The sequence below is a fragment of the Petaurus breviceps genome, unplaced genomic scaffold (genome assembly GCF_028583685.1).
Source record: "Petaurus breviceps papuanus isolate PSGF00001 unplaced genomic scaffold, PetGlider_PUasm1.0 188, whole genome shotgun sequence".
In the NCBI taxonomy this organism is placed as follows: Eukaryota; Metazoa; Chordata; class Mammalia; order Diprotodontia; family Petauridae; genus Petaurus; species Petaurus breviceps.
The window spans coordinates 17,951,782-17,979,372 of NW_027185804.1; the positions used below are offsets into that span (position 1 = coordinate 17,951,782).

The 27,591-nt window shown below is 36.9% G+C and overlaps 1 protein-coding gene across 7 annotated transcripts in view; it reads left to right on the top strand.

The window, feature by feature from the left end:
* Positions 1-27,591, top strand: part of METTL15 (methyltransferase 15, mitochondrial 12S rRNA N4-cytidine) — a 324,534-nt gene that overhangs the window by 205,403 nt on the left and 91,540 nt on the right. For 4 of the 7 annotated variants that reach the window (XM_069091346.1, XM_069091345.1, XM_069091344.1 and 1 more), the window contains exon 6: positions 20,502-26,431. The exons of 1 other annotated variant lie outside the window; for it this stretch is intronic. In XM_069091346.1, coding sequence (XP_068947447.1) covers positions 20,502-20,947 — 446 coding nt within the window. In that variant the 3' untranslated portion in view covers positions 20,948-26,431. Of the gene's footprint in view, positions 1-1,307; positions 3,695-20,501; positions 26,432-27,591 lie in introns of those variants that run through there. 2 more of the 7 variants (XM_069091343.1, XM_069091348.1) reach the window with 2 other exon arrangements.

A 27,591-nucleotide genomic window follows, 5' to 3' on the forward strand; every position in this document is an offset into this window, starting at 1 on the left:
GTGTGAGAGTGTGTGTGTGTGTGTATAGTTAATTATGTACAATCATACATAATAAGACAGCATGATCCTAACCATTGAGCTAAGGTTATTTGAAAATCTCCTGGGAAAGTTGGAAAGTATTCCAGCAAAAAATTATTTTTTAGGTCAATATCTAACAAGGTCCAAAGACATACATGAATGAGATATAAATGCTTGTATCATAAACCAGTTAGAGAAGCAGGAAAGAAAATATTTTTCACAGTTTGGGGTAGGGGAAGAATTCATGATTAGACAACAGAAAGAGAAAATCATAAAAGAGAAAATGGACAATTTTGATTGTGTAAAATTGATCTTTTTACACAAACAAAACCAATACAAATCAAATTAGCAGGGAGTTGGTTAACTAGAAAAGACCTTTGCATCAAGTTTGTCTGATAAAGATCTGATATCTAAAATATGCAAGATGTTGCAGAAGTCTTAGTGCAGACTTCTAGAACACCCAATGTACCCTAGAAAATACTTGAATGAAAGATATTCTACAGTGGACAAGTGGTCAAAGGATGTAAACAGGCAATTATTAAAGAAAGAAATTCAAAATATACTATAGAAAAGTATTCTAATAACTGAGATAATTGCAAATTAAAACAACCCTGAGGTTGCCCACTTTATACCTATCAGATTGGCAAAGAGGACACAAAAGGCTAAGGCAAATGGTGGGTTTAGGTGGAAAGCACCCCCTTCGTGCACTATGGTAAAGAGCAGGCTGGTGAATATCCTAGGAAGCAATTTAGAAGTGTGCCCCACACGTCACTATACTGCGTACCCTTTACCACTGCTATGCCTATATCCAAAGGAATCAAAGGAAAAAGGAAAGGACCCACATAAAAAAAAAAAATTTGTATAAAGTCTCGTAGCAAAGGACGGAAAACCAAAGGTATATCCAATAACTAGGTATTGGCTTAACAAGTTATGGTATATGAATATTATGGAATAATATTGCACCATAAGAAATAACAAAAGATGATTTCAGAGAAATATGGGGACATTTGATTGAACTCAATGAAATGCAGAATGAAGTGAGCAGAACAACTTATATAGAAACAACATGTAAAGTAAAGCAAATTTGAAACAACTTAAAAACTGATAAATACCATGACAACTTCAGAGGGCCACTAATGAAGCATGCTACCCACAGCCTAACTGGGGTGTTACCTCAAGAAGAATGAAACGTACATTTTTGGACTGGCTAGTGTGTAGATTTGTTTTGCTTCACTCTGCTTACTTGTTGCAACAATTGTGTTTTTTCTTTTTTTCATGGTGGAGGGTAGAAGGAAGCAGGAACAAAGCCAAACAGTGTTGCGAAGAAAGAGTCACTGAAGTCATTTTTTAAATGCACAGAAAGGAAATCCAGAAGGAAACACACAACTGGCACAGCTTTGAAAATTACATGCTGAATTTATAATTACTTTTTAATAAAAGAAAGCTCTATGAAATGGAGAGTCACATATAACCCCCTTTTTCTGTTATATTTTGTATGAAGAAACATTTTCTCTTTTATTGATGTTAGTGAAATTCAGAATTTTTAAAGAGAGTAATCCACATGTGTATCCTGGATGAAGATAAGAGAAAGGAACAGGAAAATTTTCCTAAGTAAGCCTTGATTATGGCAGACCACATCTTAATAATCATACATTTGACTGAAAAGGACACGGGATTCACTGTTTATTTGTTGACTCTAAATTTTTAATCAGTTGGTAGAGCAAAATTCTCACTTCCAGTCTCTTTTCCAACAAGGTGTCTCCCATGAATGTTTTACAATTATACAAGATTCCTTGAAAAGTGTGACACTGATGACTTTGTTCAATATCCCCTCTGATTATATTAATATCAAGTGAGGTAGAAGGTCAAGAAATCCACCTTCTACCTTTGTCAGGACCAAATCAAGTCACTTTTTCACATGACAAATATTTGAAGTCAGCTATCACATCCTCCACAAATCTTAATTCCTGATTTTTTTCAGTCATCACTAATTCTTTCAACTGCTATATACTAGTTTTTTGTCTTCACTTTGCTGGTCACTTTCCCCAGAACATAATCCAGCTTGAAGTGTGGTACCCAGAAGTGGGCACAATACACCATATATGGTTTGACTCCATCAGAATATTTTGGGATCAGAAGCTTCCTCATTCTCGATAATGTATTTCTATTCATGCAGTCTACAGTCATATCAGTTCTTTCTGTTTCCACTTCATAGTTTTGACTCATACTGTCTTCACAGCCCACTAACACTCCCCTGTCTTTGGCAGTGGAGACTGTTTTCTAACTATATCTCCCCTATCTTGTACTTGTGCAGTTCATTTATTACCAGATAAAGTTTGTAGTTTCTTCCAACCCTTAAGAATCTATGATGCTGTGATTAGAGTTGACTGAAATTACATGGTAGTAAAGTTTATATGAAGTGTGAGGAATTTGTTTAATGTTGGTTGTTGCTGTTGAAGTGAAATACATAGTGAGGTTATTACCTGAAAAAGAAAAATTTAAGTAAGGTTTATTGTAGCTCATTGCTCAATACATGGTTGAAACATATTTGTTGAAGAAAAATCAATGAAAGATTTGTATATTCTGGAGTGAAATTTAATTCATGTAAAATTATAATGTTGAAAGTAGTTAATGACAACCAGTTAGATTCTTTACTTTTTTTAGAGTATTTCAGCTATGTATTTTGTGGAGTACAAAGAAAGAATATTCTTTTCCTCCCATGATGACCATCTCTTTCCTCAAGTATTCTTTCCTCTGGCTTCAACTATTGTTACCTGGAAGGAAGAATGCTGACTTGTTTGGAGGAGGCAGTGGTGCAGTGAATAGAATCAGGCCCTAGAATCAGGAAAGACTGAGTTCATATCCAATTTCAGATACTTACTAGCTGTGTGACCCTGAGCAAATCACTTAACCTCAGTTTTCTCATCTGTAAAATGGGGATAATAATAGCACCTACCTCACTGGGTTGTTGTGAAAATCAAATGAGATAATATTTGTAAAAGCACTCAGCAGGTCCAGTCCTGTAACAGCACTGCTCTCTAGCCAGTACTCCCTTAACTGAGGGGAGTGCTGCTTTCCCATATTAGAATGTAAGCTCCTCAAGGACAAGGACTGTCTCACTTTTATATTTGGATCTAAAGCACTTAGCACAGTGCCTAGCACATAATAAATACTTAACAAAGGCTTTTCACTCGTAACATCATACTTAATATGGTCTTAAGATGCATACATACATCCTTCCAATAAATTTATTTTGCTATTGTTTACATTCTTTAAGTATACTTTTCCATTCTTTTCAGTAAGCTCTGTATCTCAAAAAGTAACCATCACAAATTTCTTTATACTCATGTTGCCACTATTAAGAAATAAAACTGTCAGGACATGTAATTACCAGTTCTGTGTAAAGTTCTATGGCCATACCTACAGGAGTATTTGGATGGGTTTATCAATGAGTCATAGCTGTAATTGTTGTTGCCCATGATAATGCATTTATTCTTCTGTCATCTCAAGTCTCTTGAGTTCAATCTATTGTATACTGTGCATTTTTTATGTGTGCATCATGCCAAGTTATCAAGTGACATTTCATAAGGAGACTTATTTTTCCCTTTTAATAAGTCTTTTAGGAGACATTCTGTACTGAAAGGCCAACACTGAATAAAAATAAAGATGAAAACAATTGAATATCTACTTTCATTTTAGATCTGACTGTTCTAAGTTTCTAAGAATGGAGTTGGGCAGAATAAGTCTAATCCACTGTGGCTGCTTTCCCACCCTAATGGTAGACAGTATTTTAAGGTCTAATCACAGATTTTGAAGGCAATTCGAGTTAATGATGTGGGCTCAGAAACATCACATTTCTTTTTTAATCTAAGAAACATTTATTAAATACCTCCAATGTGCACCAATGTACTTAATTACCAAATCCAATAGCCTTTTCCCAATCCTTTATTTGCCCCTTCTTAGCTTTCCAGGATTCCTGTATTTTATTCCCCATCATATACTCTGTTATCTACCCATACTTACCTACTGATCTTTATGCCTTAAGACTCGATTCAAATTGGCACTTTCTGAAAGAGGCCTTTCCTAGTTCTCCCTATCCCCAACTGCTAGAACTTTCCCCACTGAGGTTACCTTCATCATTTCCCCCTGGAGGAAGAATGAAACTCTTTGAGGTATGGGACTGTTTTTGCCTTTTTTTCTTTAAAATCTTTAGCAGTTATCAGAATGCCTGGCACCTTGTATGACCTTAATAAGAGCTTGGTAAATGCTCATAGATTGATTACAGTCTTAAAATGTAATGCCTGCATGCTAAATCACTGACTTATGAATGCATCACTTAGCAGAATATAGAAGTTCTTTGAAGGAAGAGACTTTGAAGAAAAGCCACACTCAGCAGGCACTTAATTAATGCTCATCGACTTGTGATGGACAAGACATACACAAGTAAATATTATTCTAGGGAGTATGAATCAAGTACAGAGCCAAGTAGACTGCTCTGGAGTACTCTAGTGTAGGGACAGCTCCCAAATCAGCTCACATAGTGCTGTTATGTGCCATAACCAAGGTCCTGTGACTTCTGGACCTGGGCTGGATTTGAACCTGGCTCCAGGGAATGGAGAAGAGCTAAGAATATCCAAGCACCTCATTACTTTCTATTTCTTGCCATTCCATGTTTTCTGTATTTTTTTTTGTTGCCTTTTGGAGGGGGAAGGCAGGGCAGTTGGGGTTAAGTGACTTGCCCAAGGTTACACGGCTAGTTAAGTGTCTGAGACTGGATTTGCACTCAGGTCCTCCTGACTCCAGGGCTGGTGCTCTATTCACTGCGCCACCCAGCTGCCCCTATTTTGTGTATTTCTACTGATGGAAATAAAAATGATGTGTTCCAAATATAAATTATACTTATGGTTTTCCCTTTGGTGCAGTTTTATTGATTTATTTGTCATTCTGCTTCCTTTTGCTTTTTTTTTAAGTAAATAATAATTCCCTGATATTACTTTGATCTGTGCTGTAGAAGTCTTCAAGAGGTAGCTAACATGGCAAAAACTGGAGAGAGAACAGCCAGTTTGAGACTGAGAACTTCCTAGAGCTGCATTTTAATAGAACTTTGGCTGCTTTGGAGACTTATGTGCTTCCTATCCTCTCATGATAATGTGTGCACTTTCTTCCCCCAAAGTTATATTGAATGCACCTACCTTGCACCATGCCCAGAATGGGTGAAGCATATACATTTGTTGTGTGAATAAGTGGATGAAATGTGTGGTCAGGGTTGTGATGGGCAAATCCCCACAGCAGTGGTTTCAGAGTTTTTGCTCAGACTTTAGCTATTACATTTTTTATATGGAAACACTTTAAAGACAAACATCTGCTTTCATTTTACAAAGTTTAAAATGTTTATTTCATCCTAAAGGAATGTCAGGAGGAGAAAACTCCAATGTTAATGGGGTCACACGGATCAAAGATAGTATTTGGGGAGGGAGAATGGATGAAAGAGAAGTTTTGATGTCTGAAGTGCAATGGTAACTGTAAGAATCAAGAATGATGTCCATGAATTGTTGTATATGGTTCCTTTTGTTTTAGAGATGAAGATGAAAAATTATAGGGTATCTGGAGAAGAAACCCCTCAGGAATTATGGATACATTTTTTAAAATTAGGGAGTAGAGGGCATTTCTCCATCTGTTCCTTTTTCCTTTTATGTAGTTTTCAAGTAAGAACATCAACCCTTTCACTATTTCTCATATTCTTCATCTACTTGAATCTTCTTTGATCCAAAGAATATAGATTTTAGTTCTAAGACATTTCTTATCATTTAGACTCTCCCTAACTATATTATAAACTCTTTTCCCCCTTTTTTTCAGTCACCTCAGCATTGTTCTGTATACATAGCAATGATCCTAGTAACATATTTCTATAGCACCTTAAGGTTTACAAAGACTACTCCTCACCACGTGCCTATATGTAGTTGTGAGTATTATCCGTATTTTATAGATAAGGAATCTCAGAAGGGCCAGGTGCCTTGGACAGGATAACACAACTATTGAGTGTTGGAACTAGAACTTGAACCCAAGTCTTCTAACTTCAGGATTCCTGTTCTTTCTATTATAAATTAATGGATGAGCCTCGGGACTATATTTTCTCTCGCGTTAACCTGGAATGGAGGCCTTGGACCAGTGAAAAGCAGAGGTCAGCAAACTACAGCATGAGAAGGGTGCCTCCTATTTTTGCCCAATCAGTAAGCTAAGAATCATTTTTACATTTTTAAATACAACAAAACTTTATTTAAAAATACAGCACAATGTTATTTTAAATTGTAAAAATCATTCTCAGCTCATTAGTCATATAACTGCCACACTGGTTGTAAGTGTGAATGTTCAGCAACAACCAGTAACTTAACAACTTTTACTCTGAGATGGATACAGACTCAGCTTTATGGAAGTACACTAGTGGGGACCTTACCACCAGTGCTTCTATAGTACAAAATGGAGAATCAGGTTCAATGTGTTTACAGTACTAATTTTTCTTTACTGGGAAATTGAAGCATTTCCCCTGACTTCTACATGTGTCTAGCTACAAATAGTCAGTCCCTCCTCTAAAACTCCATTCACGTATCATACTTCTTACTGTCCTTTTACATTCTAAATAATGTAGTTATTTGTATAAGTATCTTAGATCCTCTCCTGTATATATTCTGTTTATCATGGCTTTATATACCTGTCTTATCTTTTCTCCCAAAGTAAAAGTTAAGGGTAGAGGTGAAGTTACCATATCCTTTTTTACTCCTCACAATGCCCTTGCACATATGACAGGTGTTTAATAAGAATCTGTTGAATGAATGAACTAAAATAAATGAATAAGTCATTTTCCCCTGTTATTTTCTAATGTTTGAAAGATGTGGTTTCCCATTTTTAAAATTTTCATCACTATTCTTGTCTTTCCTTTATCTTTAACTGAAAACTCTTCATTTATTTCTTAGTTCTCATTTCCTTTTACATTTCTCACTTAATGACTTACACACAAACATTAACACCAGGCCTCCTTTTACAGTGTTTTATCTCCAACCTGATATTTTCCTACATTATAAAGCATTGTCATATCTGAATATCTGGTGAAAAAGTCTTCTGTATTTTGTCTTTGTGCTATCTTTTTCTAATTAGGACAAGGGGAAGAGAAGCCCATAATATCCTTGGTACTCTGTTATTGGTTTCACATGGTTATTTGAGCACTCCAGCCCTGGTAATTGACTCACTTGCTGTTATAAAACTTTGAATTGGTTGGACTTCACTGTTGCAAAAATGATTTTCCTTCCTTCTTTCGGGCTTTGTGACTTGCTGCACTTTTCTCTGATGAAAGAAAGCATTGTCAGATCCTATTGCTACTGAATTATTATTTTCCTGGTTTTTATACCAGTACTTGAGAACCATGATGATCTGACAACATATTCACAGTATCCCAGTCTTAAAAGTTCTCTCTCCCATTGTTGGTCTCACAGCAGATTGTATGGTTGGATTTTGAGAGAATAAAATGTATTAGTAATAAATAATAGAAATAATCATGATTATTAAATAGGTGAATAACAATGTCCTCTGCCCAGTTGTTATGATTTTGTAGGTAGCTTTACCATTACTGCTTAATGACATTTCACTTTTTTTAGTTGTTAAAAATTATACAAAATCCACATGAAATTGTTGCACCTCTAGTCTAACAACTGATAAATATAAATGATAATTATATAGTATTCGTGAATTATTGACTTTATGCATGTTCTGTTTATCTAAGATGGAGTTAAGTGCCAGATTCAGAACTTAGCACACCTATGTCCTATGTTATGTTGTTCTTTTCTTTACTATTCTTTAACTTCCCTCTTTCTAAAGACCTGTTATCCTTTCTGGAGCATTACCAGTCATGGTTCATTATTTGACTGTCTATAGTAAAGGAAGGTCTAATCCAAATTATCCACGCAACAGAGATATCTCCTAATAATAGAAGATACTTCATTCAGACCAATAGCACACCTGCCAGATTTGTTATAGACACTACACTAAGAACTAGTGGAAAAAGCCTTCTTCAGGGAAGTAGTGGGCAATGATGCTGAACTTCAGCAAAGCACAACAAACATGTGTCAGTCCTCTGCTACAGGCTAGATACTGGGGACAAAAACACTCCCATACACATGCGCACTCTCACAGACACCCTATATTTCACAGTATTTATTCATAGATTCTTGAACTCTTTTACTAGATCTAGAGACCATATTTCTTTCCATGGTTAGTATTTTCCATGTTGATTTATCTACATATATTCAAAGACTGAGTTTTCTTCTTCCTGACCTCTTTGGTGATTTGTTTTCCTTATATTTCCTTGTTGTTCCCTGTCTGACTCCCTCCCCTCTTATAGAGGTTTCCTTGGAGGCCAGATCTCAGAGTGCCTCAGCCTCCTCTCTTGCTAGGCAATTCATGGTTCACCCACTGAGGTCTCTGACCGATTTTTAAGGAGACAGAATTTTCCCTACTTGGGTACGGAGTTCTTTCTTTCAGGTTTAGTAGAGTGCTTCATAGTCCCTTTGCACAGTACCCTGTTCCTCTCCATCCATTCCTCAGTGTTCTGCCCCAGAAATGAGCAGATCCGAGCTTCACAGGGCTGGTTCTCCAGGGTTGATTTCTGTAGTTTGGGTCTCCCAGGCTCTTGGAGGAGGTTGGGTTGGGTTGGAGTATCCTGCCCCTTTGTTTCTGATTTTGACTCTGCTGCAACCCAGATCACTGCATCGCTCATCAAACTCCTGACCCTGGAGGGCTGCCAAGGCATGAAACCTCAGCAGGCTTTTACATCCTAGTGTTGGGAATATCCGTGGCACTGGGGAACATTGTGTTCTTTGTTCCAATCCTCCAGCTAGCTAAGTTCAGCCTCGTGGCTGGTTGTGTGGGCAGTGGGGGTGGGATGCTAAGTAACAAGTCAGTTCCTGAGTTTATTTGTTGTAACCTTCTTTGGGATCCTGGGTAGTCTAAATTATAGCAACAGTTAAAGTTGCTTTATCTTTGGTGCAAAATTTCTATTTTGGAGAGATTTGAGAGATGGGGAGATCAGAGAAAATATTGAGCCCTCTGTCTTGTTCATCACATAATCCAGAAGTCATCCACAGGTTTTGTGAAGAGGATGGAAAGGAACTAGCCAATAGAAACAACAGTTCAGTGTTGGGTTTGAATGGAGAAAAGGAAATAGAAACAGTAGTAGTAACCCGTTTTATCCAACAGACATATCCCACTGCCTTTGCCCTTTGGTCATTTATATTTCATCCGATAAACAAAATTCTGTTGTTATTAGCCCTAGGAATAAGTATTGATCTCACCAGTGAGTGCCTAACACATAAGAATAATATCCATTATCTTTTTTTTTTTCATTCTTCTCGGAGCTCCTCTGTCATGACAGATGCTTAAAGGAAGCTTAAAGAGACTACCTCCCAAAATAACACACCATGGAAACACTGTAGAATATTTACAGTGGTTTTAAATAAGCTCATTTTGGGACTTAAATATGCTGATCCATCTTCTATAGATTTCTACTTTCTGCCCAGGGGCAGCTAGGTGGCACAGGGAATAGATTGCCAATCCTGGAGTCAGGAGGACCTGAGGGCAGATACAGCTTCAGACATATTCTACCTGTGTGACCCTGGACAAATCACTTAACCCTCTTTGCCTTGACTCCTCATCTGTAAAATAAGCTGGAGAAGGAATTGGCAAACCACTGTGGTATCTTTGCCAAGAAAACCCCAACGGGGCATTAAGAGAGTTAGACACAACTGAAACAACTCAATAACAAAAACTTTATGTTCACAGGATCTCTTCAGACAGTCTCTGACCGATTACTAAAGAGACAAAAATTGAGTTCATCTTGAACATTTAGACTAGCTAATAAGACACATGGTTCTCTTTGAGATAGTTTATATTCAGAAATTTAAGGCAAATGATATAGAATAATTTTCAGTACTTCAAGTACCTATGACTTCACCAGAGTAGGTATTCCCTTCTTTGGTAGTGAATGAAGCACACACTATCTTGGGGAGTTGCTGTCACCAAAAAAAAATTCATGAATTCTTAGTTAGGCCCCTTTGGTGACAGTGTTCTCCAGACTCATCTGGGTTATCTCTAGATGTCATAGAATTCAGCATTCACTAGGCCCACACTCCAAGGCTTGGTAAGGCTACTGACCACAACTTCTTCTTTCATGGTCTTTGAAAGCCCAGGGTCAACCCCATGGCATTAGAGTGGGACTTGAATGGAGCTACTGAAAAATTCAAATGGGATAATTCTGAGCCCAGGTTTTTATTTCCCCTTGGTAGGTGATATTTCTTCTTCTGATTTCTCTAAAGCTTAGAACTGATGTTTTCCAGTCATGTCTGAATTGTAATCCTTGGGCACCCATAGTGAAAGCATGTTGTCATCTGATTTAATAGGAACTAGAAATTACGTGAAACATTGAAGAAGTTATCTACACTCACACATACCTCATTGTAAAGCAAGTTAATCCCCAATTATCGAAGTTCAAAAATTGTAATTAACAGTCTGAGATTTGTATTATTATATCTTGAATGTCATATGGTTAAGACTTTAACACTATATTCAGGGAGGCTAGACAAAAGGACACAAGTTGCATCACAGAAACTTATTAAATGTGCTATGAATTCAACAGATGAATTCCTGCAAACAGGTGCAAGATCTGAATTAATTTTTAAACTCAACCATTTGGGGGATTGCAATGCATCACATTGACAGCCACAGCACGATGCTAATTTCATTCACAACCTTAAAATTTTCAATACATTTTAACATGTGAATCTATTAAATTTTAAGAAGTGTAAGAAGCATAAGAGTATCCACGAACCCAAACTGATCATTTCTCTCTGGAATTTCAAATCACTTATGTAACCAGAAGCATGGTGCTTTTTATGAATGAAATATATCTTACAGGCTCTCTGTACAAGTTGTGTTCTATTATTATGTATAGTGCAAACTGTTCCTAAGCAAGGTTTTCTTTTGTTTTTTTAATATGAGTTTGCTTTGTGAATGGAATGAAACTGAGTGTTGGCTGTCATATTTTCCACCTCTCCCCACCCACCAGGTGGGTACTCAATCAAACAAAATAAGATCTTATTTGTAAAGTACTTAGCACAGTGCCTGACAATAGTATGCAGTATATAAACGTGATCATTATTATTATTACTCAATAAATGTGTATGGTATTGCTGAATTAAATGTTAAGATGTCATTTTTGATACTAAAAGTTTTATTCTTAAAAAAAAAAAACCTTAAATGTAGGTTGGTTGTTTTTTGTTTGTTTTTTTCTGAAACAAGTTTAAAGGATCTCCTAATCTTCAGCTTGGCTCTCTGGGCAGACCCATGGTTGTTCTTGCACTGACTGCAGGTATTGTGTAGCTTGCAGACCTGTCATTTGTAGGATCCACAGACATCCCTTTATTCTAATCACAGTACGCAGATTTAGGTTATGGCTACAAAATTCCAAGTCATATTTTTTTCCCACTGAACTTTACTGAATTGTTTGTTGAATTGGCATAATTGGGTGTTTCAGTGTTACAAACTTGATTGTATGTTTACTTAAGTGTCATGTAAAGGCAACCCAAGAGAAGGGAATGTGCACCTCTTGGATGTCAATCCTACTATGGGATAAATGTCTGCTATGCAAATCAGTGGTAATGTTAACAATAATTCAGGTTTTCCAACTTAAGTTCATTTCCTTGTAAGGCTCATTTGAAGGAAATGGAGATAGTTTAGCCCACAGAAGATTTAGTGGCTGTCTGTCATGTAGAAGAAGGAATAGACTTGCTCTACATGGCTCCAGAGGGTAGAAGGAGGAGCAATGGGTGTAAGTTATAAAAAGTCAGCTGTAGACTACAGGGAAGAAAAAACCAGTAAAATAAGAGCTGAACAAAAGTGGGCTAGGTTCTCCCTCACTGGATTCCTTAAGGCAAAAGGCACACGAGCACTTACCCAACATGCTGTGGAAGGGATGCTTGTTTCAGTATGGAGAGGACTAGAGGGTTTTTGTAGTCCATTCCAATTCTGAGATTCTGTGATTCTATGGGGAAAAACACCTTACATTCTCTGACCTTGAACATAAATATCAATAATTAACCATAGTTGTGAAATTCCTTGAAAAATTTCTGTAGCTCATGAGGACATTTTAAAAAATACAAATTTCTTGCCAATTTATTTGGAATGAAGAACTGCCATTACTTTTGTTTCCCCTAAAATCATCTATGCATATGTGTCTGCACATATATTTATATGTCCATATGTCCATATACACACATTGTTGTTGTTCTTTCATTCAGTTATGTCTGACTCTTCGTGACCCTGTGGACCACACTGTCCATGGGGATTTTATGGCAAAGACAATGGAGTGATTTGCCGTTTCCCTCTCCAGTGGGCTAAGGCAAACCGAGGTTAAATGTCTTGCCCAGGGTCATATAGCTAGTAAGTATCCGAGGCTGGATTTAACTCAGGTCTTTCTGACTCCAGGCCCAGCACTCTATCCAGTGAGCCATCTCACTGCCTCCACACACATTATTTAAACATTAATATATTTTCAGTTCCTCTCTGCAATAGATTCAAGATATGTGTGTGCTAAACTCTAAAATAAATAACTCTTTTAAAGTGTACATGGTGGGCATAGTTAGCCAGTTGAGACTGACTCACTAATAGCCTGTCATGCTCTCCTTAGATAAATTATTTGATAACCCCAAGAAAAAGAATCATGTTCAGTTCTGGAATAACCTTGTGCAACTTCTTAAAATGTAATAGATTTGCATATTGATGTTAGAGTGCATTGAAATTTTTATGCTCATGAATGAAATTAGCAGCCTGTTTTAGAAGGAAAACAAATAATACACTGAGAATTTCATAAAGATCATTTGGTTCTCACTCTTTCATTTTACAGATGAAGAAGCTAAGGCCCAGGAACGTTGAATAGCTTGACCAAAGCTACACATTCACTGAATGTCCCTGAACTAGGATAGATAGAAGTTGAGGATTTAACTCCACTTGGCAAGTCTGTTACTTATGTTTATAGGTAGATGCATCATATTTCAATGCAAATTATGAATCAAGTCGATAAACATTGATTAAGCATCTGCTATAGGATAGGCCAGGGCTAAGTGCTGGGATACAATGAAAGACAAAAAGCAGCCCTTGCTCTCAAGGAGCTCCCAGTCTAAGGGAGGAGGCAACATGTAAACCACCATGTACAGACAAGCTGCATACAGGATAAGTCGGAGATCATCACGGAGGGAAGGCATTCGCAAGGACAGTGGGAACTAAGCTGAAACTAGAAGGAAGCCAGGAGGCTGAGCTGCAGAGGGAGAGGATTTGGGGCAATGGGGAACAGCCAGTGAAAGGCTGTATCATTTTTGTTTTGCCAGCACCTGATCCAAAGTAGACACTCCATATTTGTTGATGATTGTTGCATATGTGTAGTTTTACCTATTTCTCATGAAAATAAATCGTATGTTCTTTTCAAGGTGGGAGAAGTAATCATAACAGGCTATGCCTTGTCACTAAAAGGCTCATTGATTCAGAGTTCACTAGATGAAGGATGTATTTAGCCAGTGGCTGGTAAGAAATCATAAGTTTTGGGTAGATATCTGCCTAAACTGTGACACTATATAGTAGTTTGAAGGCAGCATTTTGTTTAAGTGGTTTTGGGGGAAAGATCAAATTCTCACTAACATTTATGCCAGTATATATCTGTTAATGCCTTTATATTTTTTTTCTTTTTTGTTATTGTATGAATATTAATAAAAGCATAGATATTCACGGTATCCATCCATTCATCCAAAAACGTATCTTGTTTAAGATTCTTAAATTTCTATTTAGTCATCCTTTTTTTTTTTTTAGTTTTGGAAGGTTTGGGTTATTTTGTTTTGTTTTATTTGAGGAGGGGATGTTTTCCCAGCAAAGGTTGCCTGACTTTGGACATTTCATATCAGATAAGTGACCTCGAAGACAATAAAAGACCTCTCAGTTCCAAAACTGTGGTAGCTGTTTTCAAATAGCATTAGCCATACAGAGTCTCCACCTTACATAGCTAGACATGTCCTTTTGTTCTTGAAATGTATGTGTCCACCAGAATTATGTAACATCATCTCTTTGAGAAATCTTTTTATTCTTATTTATCAAGAAACCTCACTTTCTTCTTTCAAGGAGCATTTTCTCCAAAAGATTTTTTTCTTCTTTAAGTTCTCAGGATTTAAAGATCATCCTTTACATGTACTTCAGTAACTTTTCAAGTCCTTCACTTACAAAGCTCTCCAGTCTATCTTCTATTTATTTATTTGAATAGGAGATATGAAAAGCTAATTTTATTAGATAAAAACAAATGTGAAGGGTCTGTTTTTAGTTATTTTGTACTCCTACACAATGAGTCAGGAAAGCATTAATGTGTACACCATTGGATAGTCTGAAATTCTTAATCCTACCCATGAAATCAATAATATCTGTTCTTAATTCTGTTGCAAATGGCAACAATAATACCTGTTTCTTTTTTTAAACCCTTGTTAAGGAAAGCTGATGAGAGAGAGAGAAAGAGAGAGAGAGAGAGAAAGAGAGAGAGAGAGAGAGAGTAATAACCTGAGTTAACAATAAGTTATTTTTCAATAGGCCAAACAGTACAAAAGATAAGGTATTCATTACAGTTCCCAGGATAAGAGACTAGAGGAGTTGCCTCCTTCACCAGATGCACAGTATTTAACATTGACAATGTACCCTTCCCCAAGGGAAATGTAGTTAGAAAGCCAAAGTATTGCAACTTGATGCAGAGTGGTTTGGGTTCCATTAAAGCATCTATCAATATAGGGCCATTCAGGCATAGCATTGAATCCTTCTGTCTCAGAAAGGACCTGATGAATAAATGCCAAACAGAGAAAGTATGATGGAATGGTTTGATGAATATGGCTTTTCTTAAAATGACTGTCTCATTTTAAGCAATCTTTAGAAGTCTTTGGTAACTTTAAGGAAGTAACAAAGTAAATTATGTCATTCTCAAATAATGCATTTGATCCCAAATATCAGAATGAAAGTGATCTGGACTTCCTAAAGAAGGCGTTGCATTGCAGACTGACTAACCATAATTTGAGTGGCTTTCTTCTGAAGAAAATCTTCATTTTCTACTATAAAATATTATAGTCTGAAAAATAGAAAATTGAACTGAATTAAAATGAAAGTATCTCCCTTCCTCCAACTTCTCCCCACATTTTGTCAGATAACCTTGATATCAGTTTTAATCACTACCACCTTCCAAGCCCTTGTGTGAAAGGCATGTCTTTCAGCACAACTTATGAATGAACCAAGTAAACTGCTCCCTAAGGACTGGTAAAGCAAAGGAAATGGTTAAAAGGACTAAAACTATGCATTAATCTTGTGGACCCGTGGTTAGTAAAATGACACCTGCTCAGAGATAGGCAGTCTGTGAAAATGAGAGGCAAGGGAATAGAAAACTAAATGTAGCGGCTTAAAAAGTCAGAAGACAGGTTGTCTGAATTAGAAGGTGCAGGGGGTGAGTGCAGGGAGGTCAGGCAGGAGGGGGATGCCAGAGCGTAATTATGGAAAATAATCTTGTGTCCGTGTGGTTGTGAGGCAACCTGCAGGGTTTAGGTTAAGGAAGAGTCAAGGTCCATTCACCACTCAATATCAACTATCTAAATAGTCACCATTGAACTTGAAAAATGGTTCCTCATTCATTCTGTATTTCCTGTCTTCTCAGACCTCTGGAATTTTCACTTCTTTTGTTTAGCTGCAAATGGAAAATTATTTTGTATTCAAAAGCTTATTGTAATAGATCATTAATAGGCATAACCTACTTCCTCTTGCATTCCTGAATCTTTTATTCTGATTTTTTTTTCAGGCGGGTGTTTTTGTCACTGTGACTTCTCTACTGTAAGGAAACTCCATCTAATGATGTAAAAACAACTCACCTAGGGGCAGCTAGGTGGTTAAGTGAATAGAGCACCAGCCCTGGAGTCAGGGGGACTTGAGTTCAAATCCAGCCTCAGACACTTAGCACTGACTAGCCATGTGACCTTGGGCAAGTCACTTAACCCCAATTGCCCTGCCCTCCCACCTCCAAAAAGGAAAAAACAAAAACAAACAAAAAACCCACCTGTAATTTACAGTCTCAGAGTTCTTGGAGTAATGTGAGTTTAAGTAATTTGCCCAAGGTTGAACAGTTTGTGACAGAGGAAGATGCTTCTTCTAATGCCTACTTGAAATTTTGACTAGCATCAATGGACCTGAGGTTCTAGTTCCAGCTTTTATTAGATACATATGTCCTTTGGCAAATCATTTAATCCCTCCAAGCCTCAATTTCCCCATCAGTAAAATGAGAAAATTGAACTAAATGTTCTCTAAGATCTCTTCCAGTAGTAAAATTTTGTCATTCTTTGACTAATCTGTGTTTACAGATCTTCATATCTGATTCTATCCTTGAAAAGTTAGTGGGTTCTAGAGTAAATGTTGTATCTGAAAAGAACCTTACAGATCAAGTAATTGCACTCCTCTCATGTGTTTATGTTTATTTTATTTTATCAAATTTTGTTTTTACACTGTAGTCCCTTCCCGACATAAAATTTTCCTAAATTCACCCTTGGAATAAAGAAAAATTGCTAAGCAAAAGTAATTAATACAAATACAACATCTGGCCATGTGTGTAACTATTCCATGGTCTCCCATTTTTCTACAGAAAGGAAGGAGACAGATTTGACCATCTGTTCTCCTGGACCCAAATTGGTAATTGTAATGAGAGTTCAGCTGCCTTACATATTCCACTCCTCTTACAAATGAAGAAACTGAGACCCAGACAGGTAAACTAGTTATAGATAGTCTGTGGTCACATATTTGAGGGGGTTGACTAAAACTCAGATCTTCTAACTTAAGATCAGTGATCTTTTCATTTCACTACACTAACATAAAATACTTTTTATTGATGTTATGTTCTTAAGAGATAATCAAAGCATTTTTTATGAATATTTAGGTTGATCTAACTGGGGATAACAGTGAAAATTTTGCATTTCAATTAAACATTAACTCACCCAAGTCAATAAGAGGCATCCCTTAGTGTTTTACATCACCAATAACATGCTACAGAAAGAAGAAAGGAAATGAGTCTTTAATTTTTCCAAAAATTCTATTGGATATCTAGGTACCATATATTATTACCTCTATAACACTTCAGTGAATCCATGATCTCATTACTGTGAAGACTCCCTTCAAACAGTACAGATCACAACCCATCCTTACCTTCCAACCTTGAGCAATTCTTATCCATGCCCTCCCATTCCACTCCTTGTACTGGAGGCTTTCTTCTGGTTCTTTAAAAGTGTCGTCCTACCGTGGAAAGACCACTGGACTAGGAGCTAGGAAAGACCTGGTTTCAAGTCCTGTTCCTGATTCTGACTACCTGTGTGATCAACGGCACATTACTCTAAAATCAAACCACCAATAGCACTTGCTGCTCAGGGTGGCTGTGAAGACCAACAGAGATAATGTATGTAAAGCTCTTAGCCATCCTTGAAGGGCCTGTATAAAGGTCAGATCTTACTTAACATTTCATGCATCTATAATAATGGTAACAAAATGGGACCTTTTTATCAGCCCTTCAGCATCCACTCAGGATGATGCATTTACTTATTTTATAGACTGTTTAACTTGGAAAGTCCTTACTGTTAAATGCAAAAAATCACTATGAAAAGTTCTCTTCTAATCAATTATGGGGAAAAAATTTATCACCTTGCAGTATTGTGATAACTCCTGTGGTTCAGGAGCTCTTAAGTGCTAAGTGGGAAATAAAACTTACATAAGACATCCCCTAATTAATGTTTTACTCTTTGGGGGAAGGGAGAAGGAAGGAAGTAGTTTTTATAAAGCAGTGAATTTCAGATCTTAATGTAAATTTGTGTTGAAATGGAACTTTCACACAGCATTATCATCATTAGTATTTTCTATTAGTATTATTGTTATATATCATACGAATCAAGATAAAAGCAGACTTGTATGGTTACAGAGTAAAAACGAGGGCTACCAACAGACAGATCACCCAAATGGGACATTGATATACACAGAATACTTAAAGATGATCAAAGGAAAACCTCTGATCCTTTGGGTAGTTGCTTTATGGAGAGTTTTTGATAGTAGAAAATAAAATTCTATAGAATGAAAAGGCATCAATTGTTCGCAACTTGCACCAATGGAGGGAGCATCCACTATGAATTGTCATCATCATCATCACCATTTCATTATCGTTATTATCATACGAAAGTCCTTACCTTTTCTATGGAGTTGAGATAAAATCAGTCACTATCATACTATCTGTTATAGTAAATTTCCCTGACTCGTGTAGGAACACATAACTGCTTTTTTATAACTTTGGGATGTAAGCACCTTGTCTTCTGTAGGCCCCTCGAAGGCAGCATCAGAACAGCTGTAGCAGCATGTAGGACAAGGAAGATAATACCCATCTCATCCTGTGCCAGGATGGTTTGGATTTCTTCTCCTTGGTTTCTGTATTTTGGTCTAGTTGATCTGCTAGCTGGATTCATTCAAAGTCATTTTAAATATAAGATCCGGCTTTTATCACTGGTTTTGTTCTGGGTGTCATGTCTGTAGTCTGCATGAAGTGAGCCTTCAGTTTTTAGTGATCTCACCATAAACCAGCTGGCTGGTGTTTCAGGGTTCCTGCCAGGCCTTCACAGATAACTGCAGTGATCTCAGGGTGCAGAGGCCCCATCTGTATCACCCTGCCTGGAATTATCTTTTTTTGCTGTCATGCTGTCACTCCCCCCCTCCCATGGCATAGATGAATGAGTTGGGTTTTGAGGGCAGCGGCAGCAGTAGTATCACATAATCACTATAGCATATGCCCAAGAAAAACACGGGGAATAGGACACCTTTTCTGTTTGCCTCCCACAGTGACCGGTGTGAGCAACCAGAACTCACAAGACTGAGCTTTTTTTCAGATCAGAATCATAGGCAGGTGCTCTTATTTCATGTGCAAAGCATTGGTTAATCAAGACCTTGATTGACTACTGCCAGATGGAATTAACCACATGCAGTCAGTCGTGTAGAGAGAGTAAGTGAAACTGCCAACAAATTTAAGGGCATAATTGCTCAATTTATGGCCACCCTCAATTGCTTTCAGTCATGTTGGGCATAAAATTGTCTATAAGAAGGAGGGCAAGCAGCATTGGTGCATCTGCAATCTGAGGACTTCCCTTCCCATATATTTCTCCAAACTTCAGGTGTTCCTTCTTCCCTCTCTTCCAGTTATGAGACTTTTAATACCTCCTTCTCTCTAGCTGTTATCATCATTATTATTTTCATTGCTACTTTTACTACCATAACTGCTGCTGCTACTACTTGTAATTATTTAGTCATTTCAGTCATGTTTAATTCTTTGGGATTTTCTTGTCAGAGATACTGGAGTGGTTTGCCATTTCTTTCTCCAGTTCATATTACAGATGGGGGAAACTGGTACACACAGGGTTAAGTGACTTGCCCAGGGTCACACAGCTAGTGTCTGAGGTTAGATTTGAACACGGGTCCTACTGAATCTAAGACTCTTGCTCTATCCACTACAATGCCACACAGTTGCCCACTAGTACTAATAGTAGTAGTTATCACTTAATACTAGGCAGGACGCTAGATGATGCAGTGGCTAGAGGACTGAGCCTGAAGTCAGGAAGACCCTAGCTTCATATGTCCTCAGACACTTGCTATGGGACCCTAGAAAGTCATTTAATGGCCGATGAGATGCCTTTTCCCTCAAGGGCTTTAGCATCCAGCAGCTGTTCCCTTTCTGTATCCATCTCCTGCCTCAGTCCTCCCCTCCAGATTAAATGTCCAAGTTGTAGTAAGCAGAGTGAAAGAAACCTTTCCTGAGAAGCATCTAAGGACCCACGCTCAAGTAGCTCCACATGGGACGTACAAAACTTAATGATCTCTCTTCTCCAGTTTCTTAGAATGCTGATCTGAACAGATGTGGGAGAGACTGGCATTGACTCTTCCACTGAACTAGGAAACTTGTTGGGGGAGGGGGAAAGCAGTTGTGGGTACAGAGGAAGGAAATGCCTCAAGTTCTCAAGTTTAAGCATTTTAAGTATGCACAAACAGGTAAGTAAATTTCACACAATTGTGGGTAGTCACAAAATGAGTTTCTAGTAGGATCAGGTAGAAGTTTTCACCCCTCTTTTATTTTCCTTAGGGTAGGCCACACATGTGTAGCATTACAAAAGAAAATAGCTGAGTTGGGGAAAGACATTATGACGTGAGAGAGGCATGGAGATGAGAGTGGGATGCCCAGAGAAAGTGTGCAGTCCTTCTAAGGGACAGAAATTCATCAAAGAGCTACTGAGCTCCTAGGAGAAAATTGTAACTCAATCCTTCTTCTCTTCTCCCAACCCCCCACTCCTTACCAAATGTATCCCCAGGTGCCTTTCCTGCTGCTGCTCTGTATGAAAGGAAAGACTTACTCCAGAGATCCACCCATATTGCTACCAAGACTTTCCAAGCCCTCCGAATATTTGTAAACAATGAGCTGAATGAACTCTACATGGGACTGAAGACAGCTCAGAAATTTCTGAGGCCAGGGGGTCGCCTTGTTGCCCTCTCTTTCCATTCACTGGAAGACCGCATTGTCAAACGGTTCTTGCATGGAGCAGACGTGACAGAAAAGTTTAGTCCCAAAAGGAGACAGAGGATAGCCCAAGTCCCAGAACTGTGTTTAAATCTAGAAAATAAAGAGGAATTCTTTAGAAGCTCATCTCCCTTGGAATGGGAAATGATACACAAGAAGGTGGTGACTCCGGAAAGCCAGGAGGTGCAGGACAATCCTCGAGGGCGCTCTGCCAAGCTCCGGGCAGCCATCAAGCTATAAAACCAAAAACATTGCCTGTCCTTTCCCTTCACTGAAGTCTACATTACTTTAAAAAATTAACTTTTGGAACAGCTCAAGTAAAATAAAATAAAATGTTAGTGATGTAAGAGAACCCAGGATTCGAGGGTATTTAGTTTCACTTTTTGTGGAAAGTAAGACTCAAGAAACATAAACATGACAAGAAAAATTCAGCACAAGAATCTGTGTTTCAAGACTGAAAATGATTTCATTTTTGTGAAAAGAAGTTGTAAAGGTTTTTTTTTTTAAAGTAGCACCCTAATTAAGAGAAGGTTAATAAATTTTAAGTAAATGCAATTTAAAGGAGAATAGATCTAAATATGTAGACCCAAACTGTCAAAAGAGTAGGAAATTGTAATCATATTTGTACATTGTAAATTCTCAATTTAGAAATTCAAATTCTGCGACAGTCTTTTTATGGCTCAATGAATTGGTCCTAACTTTAAAAGAAAACAATTTCTCTCACTGGGAATAGAGAATTATGACTCTAGCTTTCTCAAGTACAGGTATTAGGCTACTTAATCTTCAAGTGTCTCTCATTAAGAAATCACCTTATACCAATGAATTTCATTGTTGTGATTGTGATGATTAATATCTAAAAGGGTTTTTATTACTTAGTCCATATGATGTAAAACTAAAGTTGCTATTTTATCATATCAAGTCAACAAGCATTTATATTAAGCACCTACTATGAGCCAAGCATGATATCATTTCTATTATGTCAGTTTCATGAATTGAGAAAATAAGCATTTCACTAAGCCAGTATTCAATATGTATTTTAACTAATAGAGAAAACTTTGTTAAGATATGATATTGTTTAGCTTTTGAATGTTTCATTTCATAGATCATTTGATAGCTCTTTGATATAGTTAGTTCTTAACTTAAAGTCAGGAAGAAAGACATGATTTAAAGTCCTCTCTCAGGTGCCTATTAGTTTTATGACCCTTAATTATCCTGCATCAATTTCCTTATCTATAAAGTGAGCATAATAATAACCCCTACATCGTCTCAGAGTAATATACCCAAAGTGCTTTCCAGATTTTAAACAACTACATAATTGTTAACTCCTATAGATCCAAGGAAAATAGACTGAAGCTCTTTTAATTATTAAAAAAAGTCTGATTTATGAAATATACAAATACAAGGTATTACTTTCAAACAAGTGTAGTAACTGGAAGTAGATTATCCTGTCAGCATTCTTCTTCAAATAACATTTACACTGGAAGTTTATCTAGATGAACTGTAAGGTCTCTGCTAACTCAGGAGCCCAATATTCAGCTATTATAACAACAACATGACTATTTTGTAATCATCTGAGCAACTTTTATAGAGAATATTTTAACTTCCTAATCCCTTCTACATTTGTCCATGGAAAATGATTAAGAAGAGGGAAGCAGTTTTTAATCTTAAAACACAGAATATGTATTTGAAGAAATATTTTGAAATAGTGTGAGAAAAATATCTTTGAAGAAAATTGGAGAAAAAATCCATTTAAGTGTGATAGCAATTGTCTTTAATTAGCTTATTATCTGACCCTGTTCATTGTTGGTTACTCTTGGCCTTTGGAGTAAACAATGTAATGTTAAATGAAGAAATTTTTTAAATTCTAAAATCAGAATGTTGCTAGACCAAGTCCTGGTTCCTGAATTTGCATTTACTACTTTTCCTAACAATGAATCTCATATGACTAAATTGTTCTGCTCCCATTAATACTTTGAAATTTGTCCAGCTCACAACTTGTGAAGAAATGATGGGCTATTATTTCTATAATGTTAATATTTATAGTTGATATTCTAAATTATGTCTATCATAATAAAAAAGTTCTCTTCATTTTCATTAGTTTTATATTGGTCAATGGACAGAAGAATGTCTTTTTAGTTAGAAGTATATTTTAACGTTTTGAATTGACTTGTTTTTGTTTAACAGATTAGTTACGAAGCATATTTATTACAAATGCACCCATAGTGCATATAGTTTTAGGCCAGACCTTTTTATTTTGTAGTCTTTTGTATAGGCCTTTATATTTACTTAGAATTTTGCATTAGTATTTATTTGATGTCTAATTAGGTCTGAAATTAGTAAATTAAGTCATAAATTATTTATAACTATATCCTTAATGAAGAAAACTAGAGATACAGCACCCTCTGTCTTTCTTGGGAATATGTTATCCAAGGTTCTGGAAATTCACTTTTAAATCATACTTTATGTAGGGTATTACTCAGTTACAGGTTGACTAGTAAACAAGAGACAATGGTAAAATCTTGTTGGCGGGCCTTTTTGTCTTATTTTTATTCTATCAGAAACTGATCCCTGAAAATTACAGTTTTTCATATAAGAAATTCCCATCATCAAGTTATCATACCTACTATAAGTGAAACAAAGTTTACATTACACAAAAATCTAGTATCTTGAGCCTAATAAAAGGCTATTTTTACCTGGAGTAGGTTCTGATGAAAATGCTGTGATCCTTGTTCAGATTGGAACCTTGTTATATGGAGTCTTTAAACATTCTTCAAAGAATCCTTAGAAGATAGTTTAGGGCAGCTAGTGGAGTCATAGTGCACATTGTGCTGGGCCAAGAAACACGAAGACTCATCTTTATGAGTTCAACTCCCACCCTAGACATCTACTAGCTGTGTTACTTAACCAACTGTTTGCCTCAGTTTCCTCATCTGTAAATGAGTTGGATAAGGAAATGACAAACCACTCCAGTATCATTGCCAAGAAAACCCTAAATGGGGTCACAAAGAGTTGGACACAACTGAAATGACCAAACAAGGTAGATTGGCAAATCATACCCTCTCCTTAGTTTCCCTAGCTACAAAAAGAGAATCTTGAACATGATCTTGAAGGTCTTTTTATATATAGAAATTGGATTTAGGCATATGTAAGCATTATCTGGTAAGTGAATGTGAGAATAAACTGAAAAGGGAATTTTGTGAGGTACATTATAAATAAAACTCTAATGCTAGAAATCTTGATCTGAGATATATTTTGCTCAGTACTACAGTGCCATATGTTGGATGTCAAACAAGGCATTGTTGGGGGAAAAACCAGTATCCTATTCTAAAGAGATTTGATTGTATAACAAATGAAACTATGTTTATTTTATTTTCAAAAATTTCATCTGTTTGTATCTGCTACTAGCAATTTATGTTTGGTAACAAAAAATGAGATCAACAAGAGTGCTAAGAAAAGTAATTTTTAAAAAACCTAGTCACAATAGAGGTGAAAATTTTTAAAAGATTTCTTCTAGAAGAATTAGACAAAGGTTGATAAGAATAATTCCTAAGATCTGTCTTCTAGATGAACTTCACAGTGCTCCATACACACCAAGATGGCTTCAGCCTCTTCCTTGAAGGATTTAATGATCTGCCTAGATCCTTAGGTCACAACAGACTAGAATATCCTTAAGAGCGTGACTTTTTAAATCTTTCTATACTCAACACCGTGGCTTACACATGGTAAATATTTGAATTGAACTGAATTGGAAGTGCAGGATCAAATTGAACTGGAGTGGAGAAGGTAGATAATAATAGTTAACATTTATCTAGCACTTACTATGTACAAGCTATCAGATGAGATTATAATTGCAAAGTGTTTAGAATAGTGCCTTCATTTTATAGGAGTTAAGAAGTTTGGGTTCTGATTCCATTTTTGCTACTAACTAGCTGTGTGACTTTTGGCAAGACACCTTAACTCCCTTGGGTTCCATCTATGAAAGAAAAAGGATTGTGGTAGATAATCTGTGGACTGCTAGGTGGTGCTGCCAAGGATAGAGGGCTGGGCCTAGAGTCAGTAAGACCTGACTTCAAATGTAGCCTCAGACACTTACTAGGTACCGTGTTTCCCCGATAATAAGACCTATCCCGAAAATAAGCCCTCCCCTTACTGTGTAAGATTACTCTAAAATAAGCCCTCCCCCGAAAATAGGCCCTATTGAGATTGCTACTGTAGTGAAGGTGATCCCCTGCGCTACATGCTACATTACAGTACCCTCTGTATGCACCGGCCCCCCTTTCCCCAGGTGAAACGCACGCTGCACTCCGAGCTGCATCCAATCAGAGCTGCAGCAGTGAGCGCATCATCCTGTTCTTCCCCAGTGATTTGCTTATTGAATAAAGGTACATTTTTTTGTTCACATTTACCTGTTTATTAAAATTGCTGTCAATGTTCATTAAAATAAGCCCTCCCCTGAAAATAAGCCCTCTGGTGTTTTTCTGTCCAAAAAAATTAATAAGACATTGTCTTATTATCGGGGACCCTAGGCAAGTCACTTAACCTAGTTTGTCTCAGTTTCTTCATCTATAAAATGAACTGAAGAAGGAAATGGCATACCACTCTAGTGTCTCTGCCAAGAAAACCACACATGGGGACATGAAGAGTTGTATATGACTGTAAACAACTAAACAACAAAAAGATGATCTGTGAGAACATTTCCCATGTCCTCATTTATAAAATGAGAACTAGATGGACTAGCTGATCAGTATAATTGCTTACAACTGTAACATCTTGTGATTTTGTAGATCACATACTTCATTGCCTAAATTATGTCCTTCGGCTCCCTTATCACAAGTTTCATTTGTTTATTGACGTATTTAGATAGCGTTTTCTAAAATCTTGACTCTGAGGCCATAAGTTGGGACATGCTGCATAAAAAATGGTGTCCCACTTTTCCATTCTCATTCTTAAGCAATTAAATATGTCCCCAGAAACCTGCATGGGTCAATATGACACATCATTATTTCACAGGTAGGTAGATATCCTCAGTGGATTGAATCAGTTTGTACAACATTCTTGTAAATAATAAGAAAAAAACCCAGAATGAATCCCAATCATTTCAGCATTAGAAAATGATAGTTGATAATCTCCTTGTGTTCCTGGACAATTTTTTCCCCCAAAAAATGATAATAGAGTCCTTTCTGGTTCTACTTGTAGTCTTCTTTATGATTATTCCTTTTGTGGATCTCATTGTACCTGGTTCTTCAGAATCTGTAAAACAAATATACAGCAGAAGCTGCCTTTGATCCGAAACTAGGTTGGAGGGCAGACCAGATGTTTTTCCCCATTTGTTAATATGGGTGTATTAGATATGTATCTATGTATGTATAGGATGTATGTATATTTGGCCAGGAGAAATAACCCAACCCTGTACCCTTATGTTGAACATCTATAGCCATTCTAGACTCTACTATTGTTACTTTAAAGAAATTCAACATTTGCCTTACAACTACAGAATAAACATCAGCTGCCAGGGAATGCTATTGAATTTCAAAATCCCTTTGAAATGTCACATTAACCTGTTTAACTTTCAATCAGTCCTTTAAAGCATCAAACATTTCCTGATGACTCCCAGGTTTCCCATTCCTTTTCTTTTTCCAACTGGAAGGTTTGTTTCCTTTCTAGCACAACCAACTCTGGTGAATCAATCAGCCCTACCTGCTCCCAACAGACATTTCTCAACACTGGTTCCATTCTCACACAGCATACAGAGAGGTAAAAATGCTACCAATGTAGCATCTTCCCTCTGGATGATCAGACCAACAATTTTAGCAGATGAAAGTGAAAGACTCTGTCATGGCATAATATTGAAAGTGTAGTATTCAGAGGCAAGGAACAAAACTCAAATCCTCACTCTGCCATTTACTACCCATATTACTTAGTGGTAAGACATTTAACTTCTCTGCCTCAGTTTTCTCATTTGTGAAATGAAAGGGCTGGGCCTTTATGATGACCTTTAAAGGTCCTTTTCATTCCTAAATCTTAGCTGCTATGATCCCATCCTGTTAAAATTGGCATAGTAGATAGATTGCCAGAATTGAAATTTAGGAGGACCTGAGTTCAAATTCTGACCCTAACATTTTCTAATTGTGTGACCATGGGTAAATCACATAGCTTTTTTCAGCTTTAGTTTCCTCATCTATAAAATGGGGGCTATAATATCTATCATCAGGCCTTTGGGTTTTGAGACCCAAATGAGACCAAATAGATAAAAGTTACCATTGAAATGTCCAAGTACTACATAAATGCTAGCGATCAGCAAATGTCTGTTGAATCTTAGATTAGAAGTCATCTAGTCCAAATCCCCTAATTTTAAAGATGAGGGACTTAAATCACCCTAGTGGTGAGTGGCAGAGAAGGAATTCACACTCAAGACCCAACTGGAAATCTGTAAGTCCTTCTATTAACTGGCTTTCTTCCTTTGAAAGATAAAAACATTTAAGACCTTAAGTGTCTGTAAATGTTAGCTAAAAGAAGGGCATTTTTATAATCAAAGGATTATGTTGACATCTTCTTTTACATATGAGTAAGGGACACAAAGCATCTGATAGCTAATTCATCCTGTTTTGCTGAACTGGTTTCTTTAGTTATTCTTTTAGATCCTTTTAGCAGTGGAAATTCCCCTTATCACAAAGTGAAGAAACATGGATTCTGATCTTGGGTCTGGAATTAACTAGATCTGTTGTCCTGGGCAAGTCATTTAACTTGTGGAGATCTTAGCTTATTCATCTGTAAAATTAGGGGGTTGGAGGAAATATTTCCAAGATGCTGCATTCAAGCCTCAACATTCTGTGATTATGTTGTAAAATAGAATGTGGGGCTGAATCATCAGTAGATCAATTTCC